Raw genomic sequence first — 15091 nt, forward strand, 5'->3', positions numbered from 1 at the left:
CTCTGGCCTGACTATTGCTCGACGGTGATTGGCTGATTGGACTCATATTGCTTATTCATCCTCGTTCTTGCATTTGATCTCGCATTCTCTCTCTCTGTGTACATTACAACTACTACTTTCACCCGATGTCCGGCAATAATTATGGTCTTCGAATTAAAAGCTATCCCCTACATCCTATGAAAGCTGCGCTCTCGCCGTGAAAATGGTCATGGAGAAACTGTGCCCGTTCTTATTGAATGACCACGGCTCCTCTAGGACCTGGTAGTCAAAGTTCATTCCGACTCCAGCTGCATCATACAGCTTCTGCATGTCAGCCTGGGTGAACCCATGGGTCTTGATCGTATGTTTGGCGTCTGTGAATTCCTCTTCATTCTCGTGAGAGTCGTCATGTCCATGAGAGTGACCATGTCCATGTCCATGCGGGTGGTGGTCTGATCCGTGAGAATGAGGATGCTGGTCATTTGGGATCATGTCGATAATCAAGCACGTCCCGCCCTTCTTCAACCGCTCCGCCAACCGCTTCACGGCTAGATCCGGCTTTTCAAAGTGGTGCAGGGCCATGCTGACAACCACGACGTCAAAGTCGGAAAACTCGGGACCTGAGAGTTCTGTTGACCCGGATTCCCCGAAGAGGTTGCCTTTGTAGCCGACCATCTTATCTGCGAAACCAGCCTCACGCGCATTGTTGTTGTATTCCTCAACCATTCCATCGGAGATATCCAAGCCAACAACTCGAGTGGCGAAGGGTGCCAGCGCCTTGGACTTGTTAGCTTCTCTCCGTTGGATAATTGCTGCTCACAGCAGGTGCTCTTCTCACCAAAGAAACGGTTCCTGGACCACATGCATATTCGAGGACCTTGATCTCCTTTCCTTTTCCGGCTTCCGTGTCTGTCCAAGTGTCACTAGCCCAGAGGCGACGCTCCTGGACTGTGCGGTACATCTTGGCCATGGCGTCGCTAAAGTCGTCTTTGTAGGTTTTGGACAGTTTCCTGTGACCTTGATCAGCCGTTGATTCTTTTGGCATGCAGCTGCAGGTGACTTACTCAAAGACCCGTCTATTCTTTTCGGTGAAGTCCTCCATGGTTGATGGGATGGTACTGGTAGAGTTGTAGAAGAAAAGAGATAGTAGGGGGAGCAATGTTAGGATATACAGGAAGATGCGGTTATGGAGTATAAACATAATACGAAAGAGAAGAAAAATGAAGGAAATGAGCAGCAGCGATGGCCATATTTATAGGGTCCATTGGCAATAGATGATGGACTCAGCCTGATGCCGTCTGGAATTCTAGGCTTTGTCGGAGAGATATCGGACACTTTCCATGGACAGTCATCAGACCCTCAATGGGTTGGAGAACCAGGGGCGAGAACGATCTAAGCACTAATCTTGGCCAGTCTGGCCCACAGAGAATGGAAAGCATCCGAGAATGTCTCCGGGGACAGAGTAGACAGTATTCTGTAGAATCTACAGAGGGTATACTATAGATCGCAGGCACAGAACGATGTCATGTGGCGGCTCACCGCCTTCGCCTCCGGTCAGCTCTCGATTCCATGAGAGTCGCCCGTTGCTGCTCCTCCCCGCCAGAACAGCTCTTCCCTACGCTTCCTCCGCCCCATTCTATCTCATCAAGCTATCCATCGCCTCTCTTCGACCTTCCATCGTATTGCCTCAACACTCCTTGCGCCCTCATCTCCGCCATGGAGAACCAAAAGATCTCCGACTTCCTAGCCGACCAGCTGCAGCGAGCTCCCGAATCATGCCAACCCTTCTTCCTCAGCTTCGAAGACCACTGGGAGCGTAAGCTATGGCATCAGCTTACCGATTCCCTGATCGAATTCTTCCGTCTACCAGAGAGTGCTCCCCAACGACTACCGATATTCAAGACGTTCGTGCTCAGCTTCGCCGACCGGATCAACCAGCTCAAGTTCGTGTCGCTCGGTTTGATGGCGTCGACGCAATGTGCCGGTAAGTATCAAAAGACTCGGAGTTGATGCGTCCCACTCTTGGGAGGAAAATGTTTTATCTAGACTTCATCTAGACGTTCTGGGGGCTGATATCGTTCCGTTCACAGATGACCAAGAACGACTGTCCTTCCTCACATCACTCGCCGAGAAAGTCAATAAGCCCGAGTCACAAGATGCCTACATCTATGCCCTTGCGGATGTCGCCAATGTCAAGCAACGACTACAGAATCTGGACGGGGCGCAGAAGGACTTAGAGCTGTGCCAGAAGGTCTTGGATACCTTCGACGCGGTGGAGACTGTTGTGCATGCCTCCTTCTACAAGGTTAACGCTGACTACTTTCACGTATGTGTTTCCCGTCCTTTGACAACCCAATTCCGAGGAACCCCTTCGTATTGACCTTGATACATCCAAACAGGCCAAGGAAGAATTCGCCTCTTTCTACAAGAACGCCCTTCTCTATCTCGCTTGCGTCACCCTAGAGGATCTCGACGAATCCGAGCGTGTCTCCCGCGCCTACAATCTCAGCGTGGCCGCGCTCGTCTCCGACTCCATCTACAACTTCGGTGAACTGCTGCTGCACCCCATCCTGGACTCCCTCACCGAAACCCCCCACAACTGGCTGCGCGATCTCCTCTTCGCCTTCAACCGCGGTGACCTGACGGCCTATGACGTTCTCGCCGGCAACATCTCCAAGAACCAGCTGCTCGAGCAGCACCGCATCTTCCTGTACCAGAAAATCTCTCTCTCCGCCCTCACGGAGATGGTCTTCCGTCGGCCCCCGCACGACCGCAACCTGACCTTCGCGTCCATCTCCTCCGAAACCAAGGTCAAGCCCGAGGAGATCGAGCATCTGATCATGAAGGCTTTGTCGCTGGGCCTGCTCAAGGGCGCCATCGACCAGGTGGGCCAGGTCGCTCAGATCCACTGGGTGCAGCCCAAGGTCCTGGATATGACTCAGATCGACGGCATGCGGAACAGACTCAAGGACTGGGATGCGGGTGTGAACCAGCTGGGTCACTGGATCGAGGGTGTTGGAAAGGACGTGTGGGCTGCATGATTTATAGGTCTCTTTTTGTTTCCACTAAAAAGGGTTCCCACCATGGCATGTATGTACGAAATCAGTACTAGATTCCTCACTATAATTGAATCACGTATGAAGTAAATCACCCATTGGGTATATTAGTTCCAGATATAGAATTCAAAACTTGCTCCCAGCAGGCTACTCTTTCCCTGCAACTCATTTTCTTTTACATATTGCTTAGTATATCTCCTAAGATAGTCCACTTCTGTTCTTGGTTTATAGGATGGCCTTTCTACGAGCCTTACCACCTTTAATCACTGGGTCTTATAAAACTAGAGATGTATATACAAGCAACGCACCAATGAGCCGGGAATCGATCATATACAAACATACTACTCAAGAAAAGAACACACACATATATATATATATGTCTGTATATACTATATCATGGATGATCTCTAGTCTGCGCAGGAAACCCAAACAGATAAAAGAAAAAACAACAGGGCTTAATCTCAAAAGAACGAAGAACCTAGCAATGCACAACCAATCACCCAGGCAGGCCACCAGACACACCAAACCACCACCTGCGTCCACATGCCCCAGACATCCCATCCAAAGGCAGCCTGCGTCAAGACCGTCTCGACCGAAACCCCCGTGTACCAGCAAGCAGCCAGAACCACGACCGGGGGCGACAGGGCGTTGAGGATGAGGAGCCCGATGGTAGACAGAGCGTAGCGGAGGGGAGCGTTGACGCGGGGACTGACGCGGGTGATGAAGCTGAGCGGGGTGCAGAGGAGGCCGACCATGAAGGAGAGAGAGAAGTTGAGGGTGGCGAGGGTGGAGAGGAAAAGGCCAAGAAGGAGGAGGGAGAAGGACTTGATGAGATGGTGTTGTTGGGGGTTGGAGGACTTGGAGTTTTGGGTGAGGAGCGTTGCAAGGGCGACGGGGAGGATGATGTCGGCTGCGATGCAGGTGTAGGTTGCGGTAGTGAAGTACTGGGGGTATTGTGAGCTGTGGAGTGAGAGTGAGGGCGATGCGGAGTGGTGACTTACCTTGTAGGAGAGGTTGTTGAAGATGTAGAGAGGAACCAATCCAAGCAAGTGAAGGCTGACAACGAAAGTCAGGGGAAGGGCGAGGTGACGCTCGATGTCACCATCTGAGCTAGGCTTCTTTTCCGGCGCGCCGTTGTCTGCATTGGGAGTTTCTTGAGCCTTGGCTGGTTTGTCCTTGGATTTCTCATCTTGCGAAGGAGCGGTCTTGGAGGATGCCTCCTGAGCAGCCCGATAGTACCCAGTCCGCAGCCACAAGGTGATCGCCATGATGGTAAAGTTGCCGGCAACCAGCATCGCACTGGGGAGATATGTACCGATGCTGACGAAACGGTTGGTGTGCATCAGAAGGTAAAAGAAGAAACTCTGATGCAAGTGCTCCAGCAAATTGTTCAAGCTGCGGCAGAGACTCTCCACGGTTCGACCCAACGCCATTTCATCCTGCCAGCCGTCACCTTTGGTCTGTAGAGTGATCGCGTCGATATGGTACGGCATAAAGCTACTATGGGCTCCCGTGGCGTACCCAAACCCTTGCTTGATCATGCCTCTCATGATAGTCTCGAGGCGTCTCTCGTAGCTATCATTGTGATTCCACATCTCCTGTAAACTGGATCCAATTCCCATCTGACCTCCGGCAATGGACACCGCAGTGTTGAAAAGATCTAAGTTGGGCAGTTGACCGTTGACGCCATCGTAGACAATGTGCAACGACTCGAAGCGATGATCGAAAGGATACTCGATAACCAGGCCTCCTTGCAACGCACCGCTCTTCAACGGAAGAGGCTGGACAGATGACGGTTGCATATCGTGGTAGGCGTCGATCCAGGCCTGCGTCCCTGTCTTACTATCAGGCGTAATCACGAATATAATATCCTTGGACCACAAAGACCATCCTGAGAGGGAAATTAGCCAGAAAATCCACTTCGAGGACCGTTCAGACTCACGTTTGAAATACCGTGCCAGCGTCAGTGCCAGCGTAACACCATTGAGGTTCAACTCTCCATCCACAGTTTTCCAGGCCGCAACCAAAACAATTGCCTCTGTCGCATCCCCGCGCGGCGCATGGATGATTGCATAGGCATTCTGCCCTTGGTGCGTGATCCCCGAGGAAGTGTATTCGTAATTCTGCGTCGCTACTTTCAGTCCAGCGGCTCGTAGAATCGACTGTATCTTTTCGGATATCCTAATCGAAAGCTCGCACGTTAGCGATTCCGCGTCGCAAGGAGGTCGACCACGAGACACTCATCCCAACATACGCAGGAGTCAATTCAACATCCGATTTATCTTGACCCTCGCTCTGATAGCCTTCGGGAAACAGCCCTTCTAATTCCTTTTTGTACCCGCGAAAGATATGCTGCTCACTGCCCGAAAAGTAGGCATGGACTTGACCGGGGAGAAGCGCGTTTTCGGATATGTAGGTTCGGCGGGAGTAATCATTGAGGGGCAGGAGTAGAAGCCAGACAATGCCTGCGACGATGCAGAGAAACGAGAGGAGATACGGAAGGCGCACGAAGAGGAATCGAGGATTACTCCGCAATTTGCGGATTGCAGCTGTCATTTGGGACGTCGTCAGCAGTTGATTTGACCTGAGCTGTCCTTTCGCGGCGGGAATCCGGGGTACACAGAATGAACGGGAGGGAGATGGGAATGGAGCGTAATTGACCGAGCGAGAGAAAAGCTGCGGGCCATCGGACTTACATTTTAATGCCATTAGGAGAAACCAAAGTGATTAGGGGGAGTCTCCCCGACTTGCGTGGTGCATGGAAGCTGGAGAGATGGCGATTCCGCCTCCGCATCGGCCCAAGTAAATTTACGTCGAGCGGGAGAGACCATCTGCACAACGAGAATAATTATTACTATACTATACTGTTACTGTCTATAAGCCCAACTTTTCACACCACTCTTTGCAGGCTACTATAGTCAAGACCGTGGATGTACCAAATATGCACAAGAAATGTAGTTTTCAGGCCGTCTTCTGTGTTTACTCCGAGGATCCCAGGCGCTGATTCGATCCCAGATAGCTCAAGGGCGTAGGTCGCTCACCCCCGGCGCTGGTCATGGGCAGAACACCGTAGCGTCCATACGTCTTCTGGTCCACAGACACGTAATGCGGCAGTCGTCCGAGGAGGTTCAGTTTTCCTTCGATCCATCGCAGAACTTTCTCGGGCGGAACAAAGACCTTGAGGTAACCGAGACCAACTAACACTGGTATTAGCGCCAAACAAACCGTAGAGATCGCAATAGATGAACTTACGCAAATACCCGACAACAATGGCGCACAAGTGGCCAAGGAAGCTCGTGTTTGGCACGAGAATCGCGACAACAAAGCATGCCACCAGGGGCGAAGTCCAAGTCGGGATTCTCGAAGTACCGAGACTGACAATTTGTTAGTGGCTAAAGATGCATAGTTGGCGAGCAGTAAATAAAGTACCTGAAGTAGGGGTTGGATTTGAAAGTCCTGATGGCTTCGGAGCCGAGAAGGAGGAAGACCCAGACACTTCAGAAGATGTCAGTGACGGCCTTGCCTGTAATCAGAGGTAGTGTACACTCACCTGGCGCCAACAACGGCAGTGTTCCTATGCAGGAGGACCTTCTCAACCAGTAGGTACAGACCAGCAGGGAATGTGGAAAGAGCTGCGCAAAAGAACCTGTCAGCACCCTCGCCCAGATATTCGACGACAGTCAGGGTATCCTTACGCCCAATAAACAAAGCAACAGCCGTCAATGTACCATGCTCGGCTTCGAAACGCTCCAACAACGGCGTAAGCGCGAGCAAGTTCAGGAAAGCGTGGAAGAATCCCATGTGAATGAACGGATATGTGTTCAACCGATACACTGTTTCGCCGAGTTAGAACCATGTGCACTTGTACGGATTCACCCTAGGAAGCCGATGGGAGAATATCCCAAGCAGACAGGGAACATACTGCTGCCAAAACCAATCTCATCGGGGGTCAAAGAACCCCATTGTACCACACTCCAAATGGTCTGCAGCTCGAGCAGCCAGAACACAAGCACCGCCAGAAGCACTAGTCGCGTGAATAGAGGTAGGCGGAGTATGTATGATCGTACCCTCGAAGGGTTGAACGGCAGCGGAGGCAAGGCGGCTGGGGTGGCCATATTGTTTCGTGATTCGTCTAGTGTTCCAAGTAACGAATGTCGTAGTGATGTGTAGGGTATAATATGTACAGCAAGCTAAAGGTTGCTGCAGGTAATCCACCGAAATCGAGACAAAGACAGAGAACGCCTAAGGTCGGGCAAATTCGAATCTGCTAGGGTCGTCGGATCGGCGCGCTCTTAGTACCGAGGGAGAAAAGGAATGAATGAGGCAGTAGGTAATGCTCAACGCAACGCAATGCAGTGCCAGTCGATAAATGAGAAGTATAACTCGTCAAATGGTCGAAGAGCAACGGAATTAGAGAATGGAATCCAGTCGCACTATGCCAGGCTGGCAGATCGGGAGGAAAGTCCGCGGACAGCTCGTAAAAACCCACGCGACCCAGGAACCAAACAAGGACCGATCACGTCGGGGGAGATGACAAGAAAGGAGAGGGAACCGGCAAACGCAGCCAGTCACCTCAACCAAGAACGGTGGTCTTCGACGCTTCAAAGCAGCAACGGCAGCAGGAATGAACAATCGGGGCCAGACGCTTACCTGTTCTTCGCGGTGGATCTTGGCCTTCGCGGATCCCCGGTCACGTGGTCGATAAGCCTTATCGCTTCTACTGTTTCACTTCCCAAATACTAGTGCCTCGTCTTCATTCCATTTCATTTCATTAACTATCCAATGCTCATAATACTACTATAGAATATTATTTAAAGGTACTGGTTGAACCACGTCACGGCCTGGCAGAAAGCCTGCTCCTTGGCGAACTTGAAGTGCTTGTTGCTCAGGTCGGCGCGGACGGCGAATCCGTGGGTGACACCGCTGAAGAGGTTGATCTGCCAGGGCTGGCCAGTCTTGATCAGGATACCCTCGGACTTGTGACGGAGCTCGGTGGTGAAGATCTGGTCGATTTCTATCATCCAATGCGTCAGTCAAGGCTCTGTTCTGTTCCATCTCCGCAAATAGCCGAACTTACCGGAAGCAGCGATGGACAGAGGAGTGGTAATGCTGCCAAGTTCCTCCTCGGTGACGAACGAGGGGTGGGCAGTGTAACCGACATCGAACTTGCCGGGCTTCGCGAAGCGGCAAACGTACTGTAAGGGAGAGGGTGTTGGTTAGCCAGACTTCCCAAGGGTGTGGATTCCGCCATAGCATCGTTCGAACGACTCACCTTGCCACCGAAGCAGTATCCGACAGATGCGACCTTCTTAGCGCCCAAGTCCTGGCGGACGTACTTGAGGGTGGACTCGACAATAGGGTCGACAACGGGAGGCTGGTGGTTAGGGATCCAAGAGGGAAGGTCGGCCTTTCCGGACTCCATGTCGCTGAGCTTGATGGGATCGCCGTGGAAGAGGTCGGGGATGACGGTCAGGTATCCGTTGGCGGCGAACTCGTCGGCGAGGAGCTGGGCGTTGACATAGATACCGAAGATGTCGCTCAGGATAACGACGGCCTTCTCGGGGTTCTTGTTGTCCTTGGGGTAAACGACGTAGGTGTCGACTGCGATTTCACAACCATCAGCACTGCATCGCAAAAACCAGACACGCAAAAACCAAAGAATGTGCTGAACTCACCGCCTCCAATGTTCTTGGTCTCGCCGACGGGAGTGCCTTCATGCTTGAAGCCAGAGGCACAGCAAGCTCCGGGAGCGTTGGAAGCCATTATGAACTTTTTTGTGATAGCACGGAAATAACCCGGGGAAGAGAGGAGAGGAGCCGAAGGATTTCTGCAACAACAAATGTCAACAGGGATGTTATATTGGTTGGTGGGTTATAGCGGGATACGCGCCCCTCTTTAAAGGCTCAGAAACGTCTATGCTCGTTCTCTCCTCCCCACTTTGCCCCTCTTCCAGCAAGATTATTAATATGACCTAACCCTCGCCCAAGGTGCTCATATATTAATTAACTTTACTACATTAAGCACAGCGAAGACAGATAGATGGCGTAGAATCTACTTATCTTCCAGCATCTGCATCCTGTTCGAATCTCGAATCTCTAGACACGAATATTTGGTCCTTGTCAGCTTGGATGACGATGTCTGCAGCCTCTGAAGCCACGACGGTTATGTAATCGGTCGAAGTGCCGATTTGCCGGCGGCACCTTTGCCGATGTCGCTGTTAACGCCGTTTAACTCCGGCAGCTGCAGAGGAATTTGTGACTTGATATGATAGCGGAGTAGCTCATGCTGTTCATTGCTATTAAACAGTTCATTAAGGAGCTCGACAAAGCAGGTTCAAACGCAGATATGTAGGACAACATTGTATCTCCAAGAGACATTTGATCGGAACACTGTCACAGAATCCAATCCAATCACTAACTTCCTCCTCATTAATACCATCCGTCATTCGGGGATATCATTCATTAACACAGGGGCACGTCAAATAGAATCAACATGGGACAAAATAGGGCGCTGATACATGTGGTATTAGGCTTGCTGCCCGAACAGGGACAGCTAAAGCTCCATAATACCAGGCCACGCAGAAATCAATTGGTTTAGGGGGTATAAAACTTGAAAGAATGAAGACTGATATTTTTTTCGGCTTTTTTTCTTTTTTTCTTTTCGTTCAGAATCCCGTAAAAGCATTGTATCGACAAGCAGGGGAGTGTTTGCGTGATGGGGTATGGTACTTCGTTCGCAGACTTCGGCGGAAAACCCGACTCTGCCGGGTGATGAAAACGCTTAGGCCGGGAACTGGTAGGCAGGGAGCTGAGGACGAGACTCGCGTTTCACTGCCCATGCCTTGAGAGCGATGACCAAGATTTCGCATGCCATGATAAAAGCCGTCAATCCCATGCTGACGGTGAAAGTGAACATGGCATCGAGTTCATAGTATTCCATAGCTTCGACCACGTTGCGAGTCTATGAGAGAAGTTAGCCTAGCTCGTTTTATGCTGCTAAATCTGGTACTTACGCTAAGCATGAAGACCAATCCACCTGAAATCAAACAAAACGCGGCAACGATTTCGGTGGGAGGACGAGCGGGTAAGTACGAGGTCGGAGGCTTCAAGTACAACAAGAAATAAGTCACTGCTCTGGAGACCGCAAAGCCAACCAAGAGATTGCCCCACTGCTTGTGCACCATGGTCGAAATCATGCTCGTTTGATGGTGCGATCCCATCATGCTGCCCAAGAGAAGGATGACCAGAGCAGGCATCGGGTTGAGGGACACGCTCTGGGTGTCGGGAAGGATCCAGGCAGCATCGGAGGTACGAGAGTTGATGTGGGAGGCCGGTCGCAAAACAGTACAGTTGAGCAGGTCTTTCACGCGTTTGGATTCGAAAAGCATGCCACACAATCCGCCTCCGAAAAAGAGGATGGAAATTGAAACGTGCTCGAGATCAGAAGGAGACCATGCGCCTCCCCAGCCGGCAAGATGTTCGAGGAACACATTGGTGACACCATACAGCCAGATCACGAACGACTCCGTAAACTCCCCCGAGGGAATTCTGGCTTTCCATTTGCCAACAATCTCACTGGACGGCTTCACGTTCCAGGCCCAGCCGAGGTCGGCGTAGCTGCCCATGAATCGACCGAGAGTCAACAAACCATACCAGAAGAAAATGCCACCCTTGATGAAGTGCGCGAGGCCATTGAAGATTTCGTTTCCTCTCTAAAAGTTTTCCAAGTTAGACAATGCTGTGGGGTGAATTGAGTTTTCCTGAGGATACTAACCATGATACCACCGTATGTCACGGCACCGGTAGCGATGGCAACGAACCCAAACTGAAGGATGAGCCTGTCGACAACCAGATAAATGCCGTTGAGGATTCGAAGCGCCCGGCCGGAAACTAAGCCTGGTACGCGACTAGCCAAGAAGCGGTCGACGAAAGTGCTGCGCAGCCATCCACGCGCCGGGGCGGGTTTCTCGTCAACGTCGAGCTCTGGTTTGTCGAAAGTATCGCATTCATCCGAGGGAGATGCGCAAGACGGAGAGCTAGGGCGGCTGTGTAGAGAGGAGGAATTGCGCTCGGTACCCTGGCCACTGTCCCTGGACCAGCGATAGCCGTGATGAATGCCATTGGGATAGGTGGTCGGGCTTTCGGCCATCTCGTCGGTGGACACGGGCAGGAACGCGGCGCGTTCATAAGAGGCCGAATCCGACTCGCCTCTTCCTGCGTAGGCAAATAGCAACGACATGATCACTTGCGCACTGATGACCCAAGTCGCGATCCATCCAATCTTGTGGTGGGCATTGTTCTCATAGAGATCCGGAGTCTGGCTGTTGTAAATGATACCAACGAGCAGACCCAGCGCATTCAACACCAAAAAGAAGAATTGCGAAACGAGCGCGTATCGGGAACGGGCCATGCTAAGCATGACGGCTGTGATGGCGTTGTCAGTGTCTATAGTCTAGTATCTGCGCCAGGAGAAGCAGAATCAGGAGTCTTACCAACAGGGAGTAGAAAACACCAGGCAATGGTCATCAGAGCGATGTGGGCCATTATCGTGCTGGAGTGCTTCCCATATGCAAAATAACTCATCGGAGAGTCCTCACTTGCCTCCGGGGGGTGCTCTGGCTTCGTGCTATTCATTTGCATACCCATGTCCATGTCCATGTCCATAGAGTGGTCATCCCCGTGTGGAATGGCGCTTGCGACGGAGAACAACAGGAACGATGCCGCAATCGCGGCACGAGAAGCTCGTCGCCACATGAGTGAAGGTGGCCTATTAATTCTCGACGTGTAGAAGATGCGAAAAGTGAAAGAATTAATAGGGGACAATATTCCGATCGGGCTTTTGTATACAAGCTGGAGTCCCAACTAGCAACTCAAGCTATCCTCCCGGTAAATTGGTCGCGACTTAATTTTTAATAAAGAGCAAGCTAGCTGGATGGGCTCCAGACGCGACCAAAACACTAGGAAGTCGGTCTGTAGACCTGGATCTGTGAAGCGAATAATGCGCGCGGCAGGAGGAGGGTAGAGAAAATCTGCCAGGCGGGTCGGTAGGGCTGAAGTATAAGGGAGAGGGAGAGCTAGACCGAGAGCAAGAAGGGAGGATTTATGGCATCCAGCCAGCTGAAGGGAACCAGGAATCGGAGGCAGGGAAAGGAAAAGAGTAAAAAAAAATCGCAAGGTACAGCGGCGACAGGGTCGCGCTGGACCTTTTTAATCATCGTCGCTTTGGAGCTCTTGTTCGGAGCCAGCGGGGATAGGGCGCAATGACGCCGAGAGGGCCGTGGAAACAAAAGGGCGCCAGACTGAAGCTCCCCAAAGCTCCGTGTGCCGAACGTCTCCACCTTCGGACTCGCCCTGCTCCAGGCGCCAATTCTTCCTGTTGGCTTTGGATAACTATACGCCGTGGTCAGCCAGGCTTCCTTTTACCCCGTAATCACTATAGCCGTGAGAATATTGAAAAACGTTGTTGACTTCAGGATCTCAACGGTCTTGGATTTCTAAGCCACGCTCCAAGAGCTCGTCGACTTCGTCATGATGACTTGGTCAAGGTCGACGGTTTGGAAAATGAATGGTGTAATCCGTTGGTAAACTACTGTAAGTCTGGAACCTTATGGTTTTTTTTTTTTTTTTTTTTTTTTTTTTTGTCTTCCCTTTTTTCTTTTTTCATCCCTTTACCACTTGGATGCTTGGATGTGAATACTACCTAAAATCTATTTCCAGCCACGAACGTGTCATGATATCACTCTTCACAAACCTACATAGGGCCGACTACTAGTATGTCCTTCTCTTGTGTGCACATCAGTATATCAAATGCACACCGACGGTGAAAACGATTCCCGTAATTTGATTTTGTCTTACATCATTACAGGTGCACCAGAAAAAATAATAATAATGATAATAAATAATTCGGGCTTGGCAAATATTAAATCCATGCATTTTTATTTCTCACTCCTTCTTCTCGGAAGTTCGGAGGCTCCGGCAAGTGACTTCTGGACCAAGTCACGGCGGCTGAGCGTGCCGTGGACGATGACCTCATTCCAAGGTACCGCCCGTTTAGCGTCTGGCCTAGATTAGGCACGCTGTCTGGGATGCTCATTAAACACAAGTAAGAATGATGGGAAACCATCTCCCGCCCTCCACCGTCTACCACCTTACTATCCTGCGGACTAAAAGGCAATGCTGTACGACCGGATCCATACTCCATGGGCAGTTGATCGACCTGAAGCCGAGGGGGAATCTTGGCTGGCCCCTGTTCATGTTCACGCTTGACCAACTAACAAGTAACAACTAGTAACAAGTAACGAAGTACTCCATATGACCATGATTATCCCCTCCACCCAACTCCTTTGACGCCCTGTTTCTCCCAGTTTCCAGATCCGAGAAAAACATCAGTTGATCATGGAGGCATCCCCTTCCCTAGTGCATATTCCTGCATAACGAGGGCCTTTGATTCGTCCACCCTAGCCCCAAATCCTTGCGGTTATCGCTCTGGGCTGTTGCGCGATAGGCCCAGGCGCCGTCGCCCTTCACTGGCTTTCAGTCTACTACCCGGAACTAACGACCTGAGTCCTGTCGATCTTCTCTCGCTCCCCTCACTGACCCGGTGCGGTGAGACCTGAGAAGTAGTCCAACAAAAGCCTTAGTCATTCAGCTCTGGCGTCTGCCAGGACAATGGGGATTTTATGATGATTGACAGACGGTCTACACCCTTGCATTGAGTTGTGCAACATGTGGGGAGAAGGTATGGGGATGCCAGACTGCGCAGGATGATCCGGAGTAAACACGGGCTCCCGCAGTGTACCTATACGGCAAGGATATACACGCCTGAACCTGAAGCCCGTTCATGATGCGGCATGGGATGGATGACCTTTGAGATTTTCTACCGCGAGGATGTCGGCCAAAATCAAATGCCACCAATATGGGAAACAGCGCGAAGCAAAACTCGCATCGAAGGTAACCAACCCCTCATTTGGCATGAAGATCAACCATCGTTCCATTTCGAACCCTGCCCCTCACATACTCCTGGTCTCCCGCCTGCAGACTCGCCTGGGGGTTTAGTTGAAGCTTTATGGGCTGATCCGCTGGTATGCTCTGTCCATGCCTCTGGTGTATGTCGGGTGCCAGTTCTAATGCAAACCATGGCAACACCAAGCGACCTCCGTAGGACAGACAGTACCACAGATGGTTTCCTTTTTTTAATGGGGGCCGATGGTGATCCGGGAAATAGTTTTGGGTAGTATAATGTGAGAAGGGCAACTCGTTACCCGCTGTTAGTGGTGATCGTGTGTGTGTGAGTGACACGACGGGTGTGTGACTGCAACAATGGATAGTGCATGAAATTAAAGACAGGGCTGGTCTCCAATTCCAAGTGCCATCGCATCAGCCCTCGGAAGCAAACTCCACCGAGCGGGCCTTGCACGTTGACATACGGAGTAAATAATGGCCCATTTGCTGTTCAGCTTTACAGCTTTACTCGGTAATTACGCTCGCTTTCCCCCTTGGACTCTGCCAGCCCTGTCGGCATGGATATACACGGGTTGTTACCCAGCAGAGACAGAGGGGGGAGTGCCGCGGTCAGTCGATTTCTGATTCTCATCTGACAACCCAAGCGACGATCCTGGCTTGGCAGGACTGCCTGGCAAAGAACGGCTCGAGGAATCCGTCACTTGCATCCGCGGGCTTCCGTACGAACTCCCAGGCCGACATCCTGCGATATGCGCACGCACTTGCCGTCGTGGAAGTACGACCCGAGTCACTTGCTGTCGCCTTTTTTTTTCTTTCTTTCTTTTTTTTTTTTTTTTTTTTTTTTTTTTTTATATGGATTCAAATTTATGAACCTTTTTTCCCTTCCCTTCTTGGTCCGTCACCTTTCCCTTTCCGTGCGCGGGTCGTATGACTCACTCTTTCTTATTATGACTATTTAGTCTCTTGTGTATCATCTCGATCCTCACTGGACATCTATACGATTCACACCGAGTCTCGGCACGTCCGGGCTCCCAGCACATGGACGATGGCGGTCTCATCCCTCTCATAGACACCCGTATATGCACCCGAGATCTC

The 15091-nt window shown here is 51.2% G+C and overlaps 5 protein-coding genes across 5 annotated transcripts; 1 reads left to right on the forward strand and 4 right to left on the reverse strand.

Moving 5' to 3' along the window:
* Positions 1-122: 122 nt before the first annotated feature.
* Positions 123-1136, reverse strand: P170DRAFT_435380 (class I SAM-dependent methyltransferase). Its single transcript, XM_024848922.1, has 2 exons — positions 818-1136; positions 123-756 (listed from the first exon to the last, which is right to left on the reverse strand). The coding sequence occupies exons 1-2, from the start codon at positions 1022-1024 to the stop codon at positions 175-177; spliced, it is 789 nt and encodes a 262-aa protein (XP_024705488.1). The 5' UTR covers positions 1025-1136; the 3' UTR covers positions 123-174.
* Positions 1137-1587: 451 nt separating this feature from the next.
* Positions 1588-3115, forward strand: P170DRAFT_463453 (proteasome regulatory particle lid subunit RPN9). Its single transcript, XM_024852170.1, has 3 exons — positions 1588-1963; positions 2070-2305; positions 2379-3115. The coding sequence occupies exons 1-3, from the start codon at positions 1696-1698 to the stop codon at positions 3018-3020; spliced, it is 1146 nt and encodes a 381-aa protein (XP_024705489.1). The 5' UTR covers positions 1588-1695; the 3' UTR covers positions 3021-3115.
* A 381-nt stretch (positions 3116-3496) lies between these two features.
* On the reverse strand, positions 3497-7150 carry P170DRAFT_445553 (Gaa1-domain-containing protein; the record flags this gene model as incomplete). Its single annotated transcript, XM_024850722.1, has 11 exons — positions 3497-3979; positions 4037-4926; positions 4978-5216; positions 5290-5584; positions 5901-5905; positions 6019-6232; positions 6288-6409; positions 6465-6530; positions 6586-6667; positions 6731-6868; positions 6958-7150. 11 exons carry the CDS (start codon positions 7148-7150, stop codon positions 3497-3499), a joined length of 2727 nt encoding a protein of 908 aa, XP_024705490.1.
* A 627-nt stretch (positions 7151-7777) lies between these two features.
* On the reverse strand, positions 7778-9147 carry P170DRAFT_405030 (dienelactone hydrolase family protein). The gene is made up of 4 exons (XM_024846564.1): positions 8711-9147; positions 8308-8636; positions 8113-8230; positions 7778-8049 (listed from the first exon to the last, which is right to left on the reverse strand). Exons 1-4 carry the CDS (start codon positions 8796-8798, stop codon positions 7847-7849), a joined length of 738 nt encoding a protein of 245 aa, XP_024705491.1. The 5' UTR covers positions 8799-9147; the 3' UTR covers positions 7778-7846.
* Positions 9148-9815: 668 nt separating this feature from the next.
* On the reverse strand, positions 9816-11788 carry P170DRAFT_354717 (Ytp1 family protein; the record flags this gene model as incomplete). The annotated part of the gene is made up of 4 exons (XM_024844053.1): positions 9816-9995; positions 10048-10746; positions 10809-11458; positions 11527-11788. 4 exons carry the CDS (start codon positions 11786-11788, stop codon positions 9816-9818), a joined length of 1791 nt encoding a protein of 596 aa, XP_024705492.1.
* Between the last annotated feature and the right edge of the window lie 3303 nt (positions 11789-15091).

Source organism: Aspergillus steynii (genome assembly GCF_002849105.1).
Source record: "Aspergillus steynii IBT 23096 chromosome Unknown P170scaffold_3, whole genome shotgun sequence".
Taxonomy (NCBI): domain Eukaryota; kingdom Fungi; phylum Ascomycota; class Eurotiomycetes; order Eurotiales; family Aspergillaceae; genus Aspergillus; species Aspergillus steynii.

Bases quoted from the DNA above. Each gene is read 5' to 3' on its own strand.
- P170DRAFT_435380 (XM_024848922.1), bottom strand. From the start codon at position 1,024: ATGCCAAAAGAATCAACGGCTGATCAAGGTCACAGGAAACTGTCCAAA. The intron at 757-817 runs GTGAGAAGAGCA...AACAAGTCCAAG, and splicing joins GTCCAGGAACCGTTTCTTTG to GCGCTGGCACCCTTCGCCAC.
- P170DRAFT_463453 (XM_024852170.1), top strand. From the start codon at position 1,696: ATGGAGAACCAAAAGATCTCCGACTTCCTAGCCGACCAGCTGCAGCGA. The intron at 1,964-2,069 runs GTAAGTATCAAA...TTCCGTTCACAG, and splicing joins GGCGTCGACGCAATGTGCCG to ATGACCAAGAACGACTGTCC. The intron at 2,306-2,378 runs GTATGTGTTTCC...ACATCCAAACAG, and splicing joins TTAACGCTGACTACTTTCAC to GCCAAGGAAGAATTCGCCTC.
- P170DRAFT_405030 (XM_024846564.1), bottom strand. From the start codon at position 8,798: ATGGCTTCCAACGCTCCCGGAGCTTGCTGTGCCTCTGGCTTCAAGCAT. The intron at 8,637-8,710 runs GTGAGTTCAGCA...GTGAAATCGCAG, and splicing joins GACCAAGAACATTGGAGGCG to TCGACACCTACGTCGTTTAC. The intron at 8,231-8,307 runs GTGAGTCGTTCG...TCTCCCTTACAG, and splicing joins GATACTGCTTCGGTGGCAAG to TACGTTTGCCGCTTCGCGAA.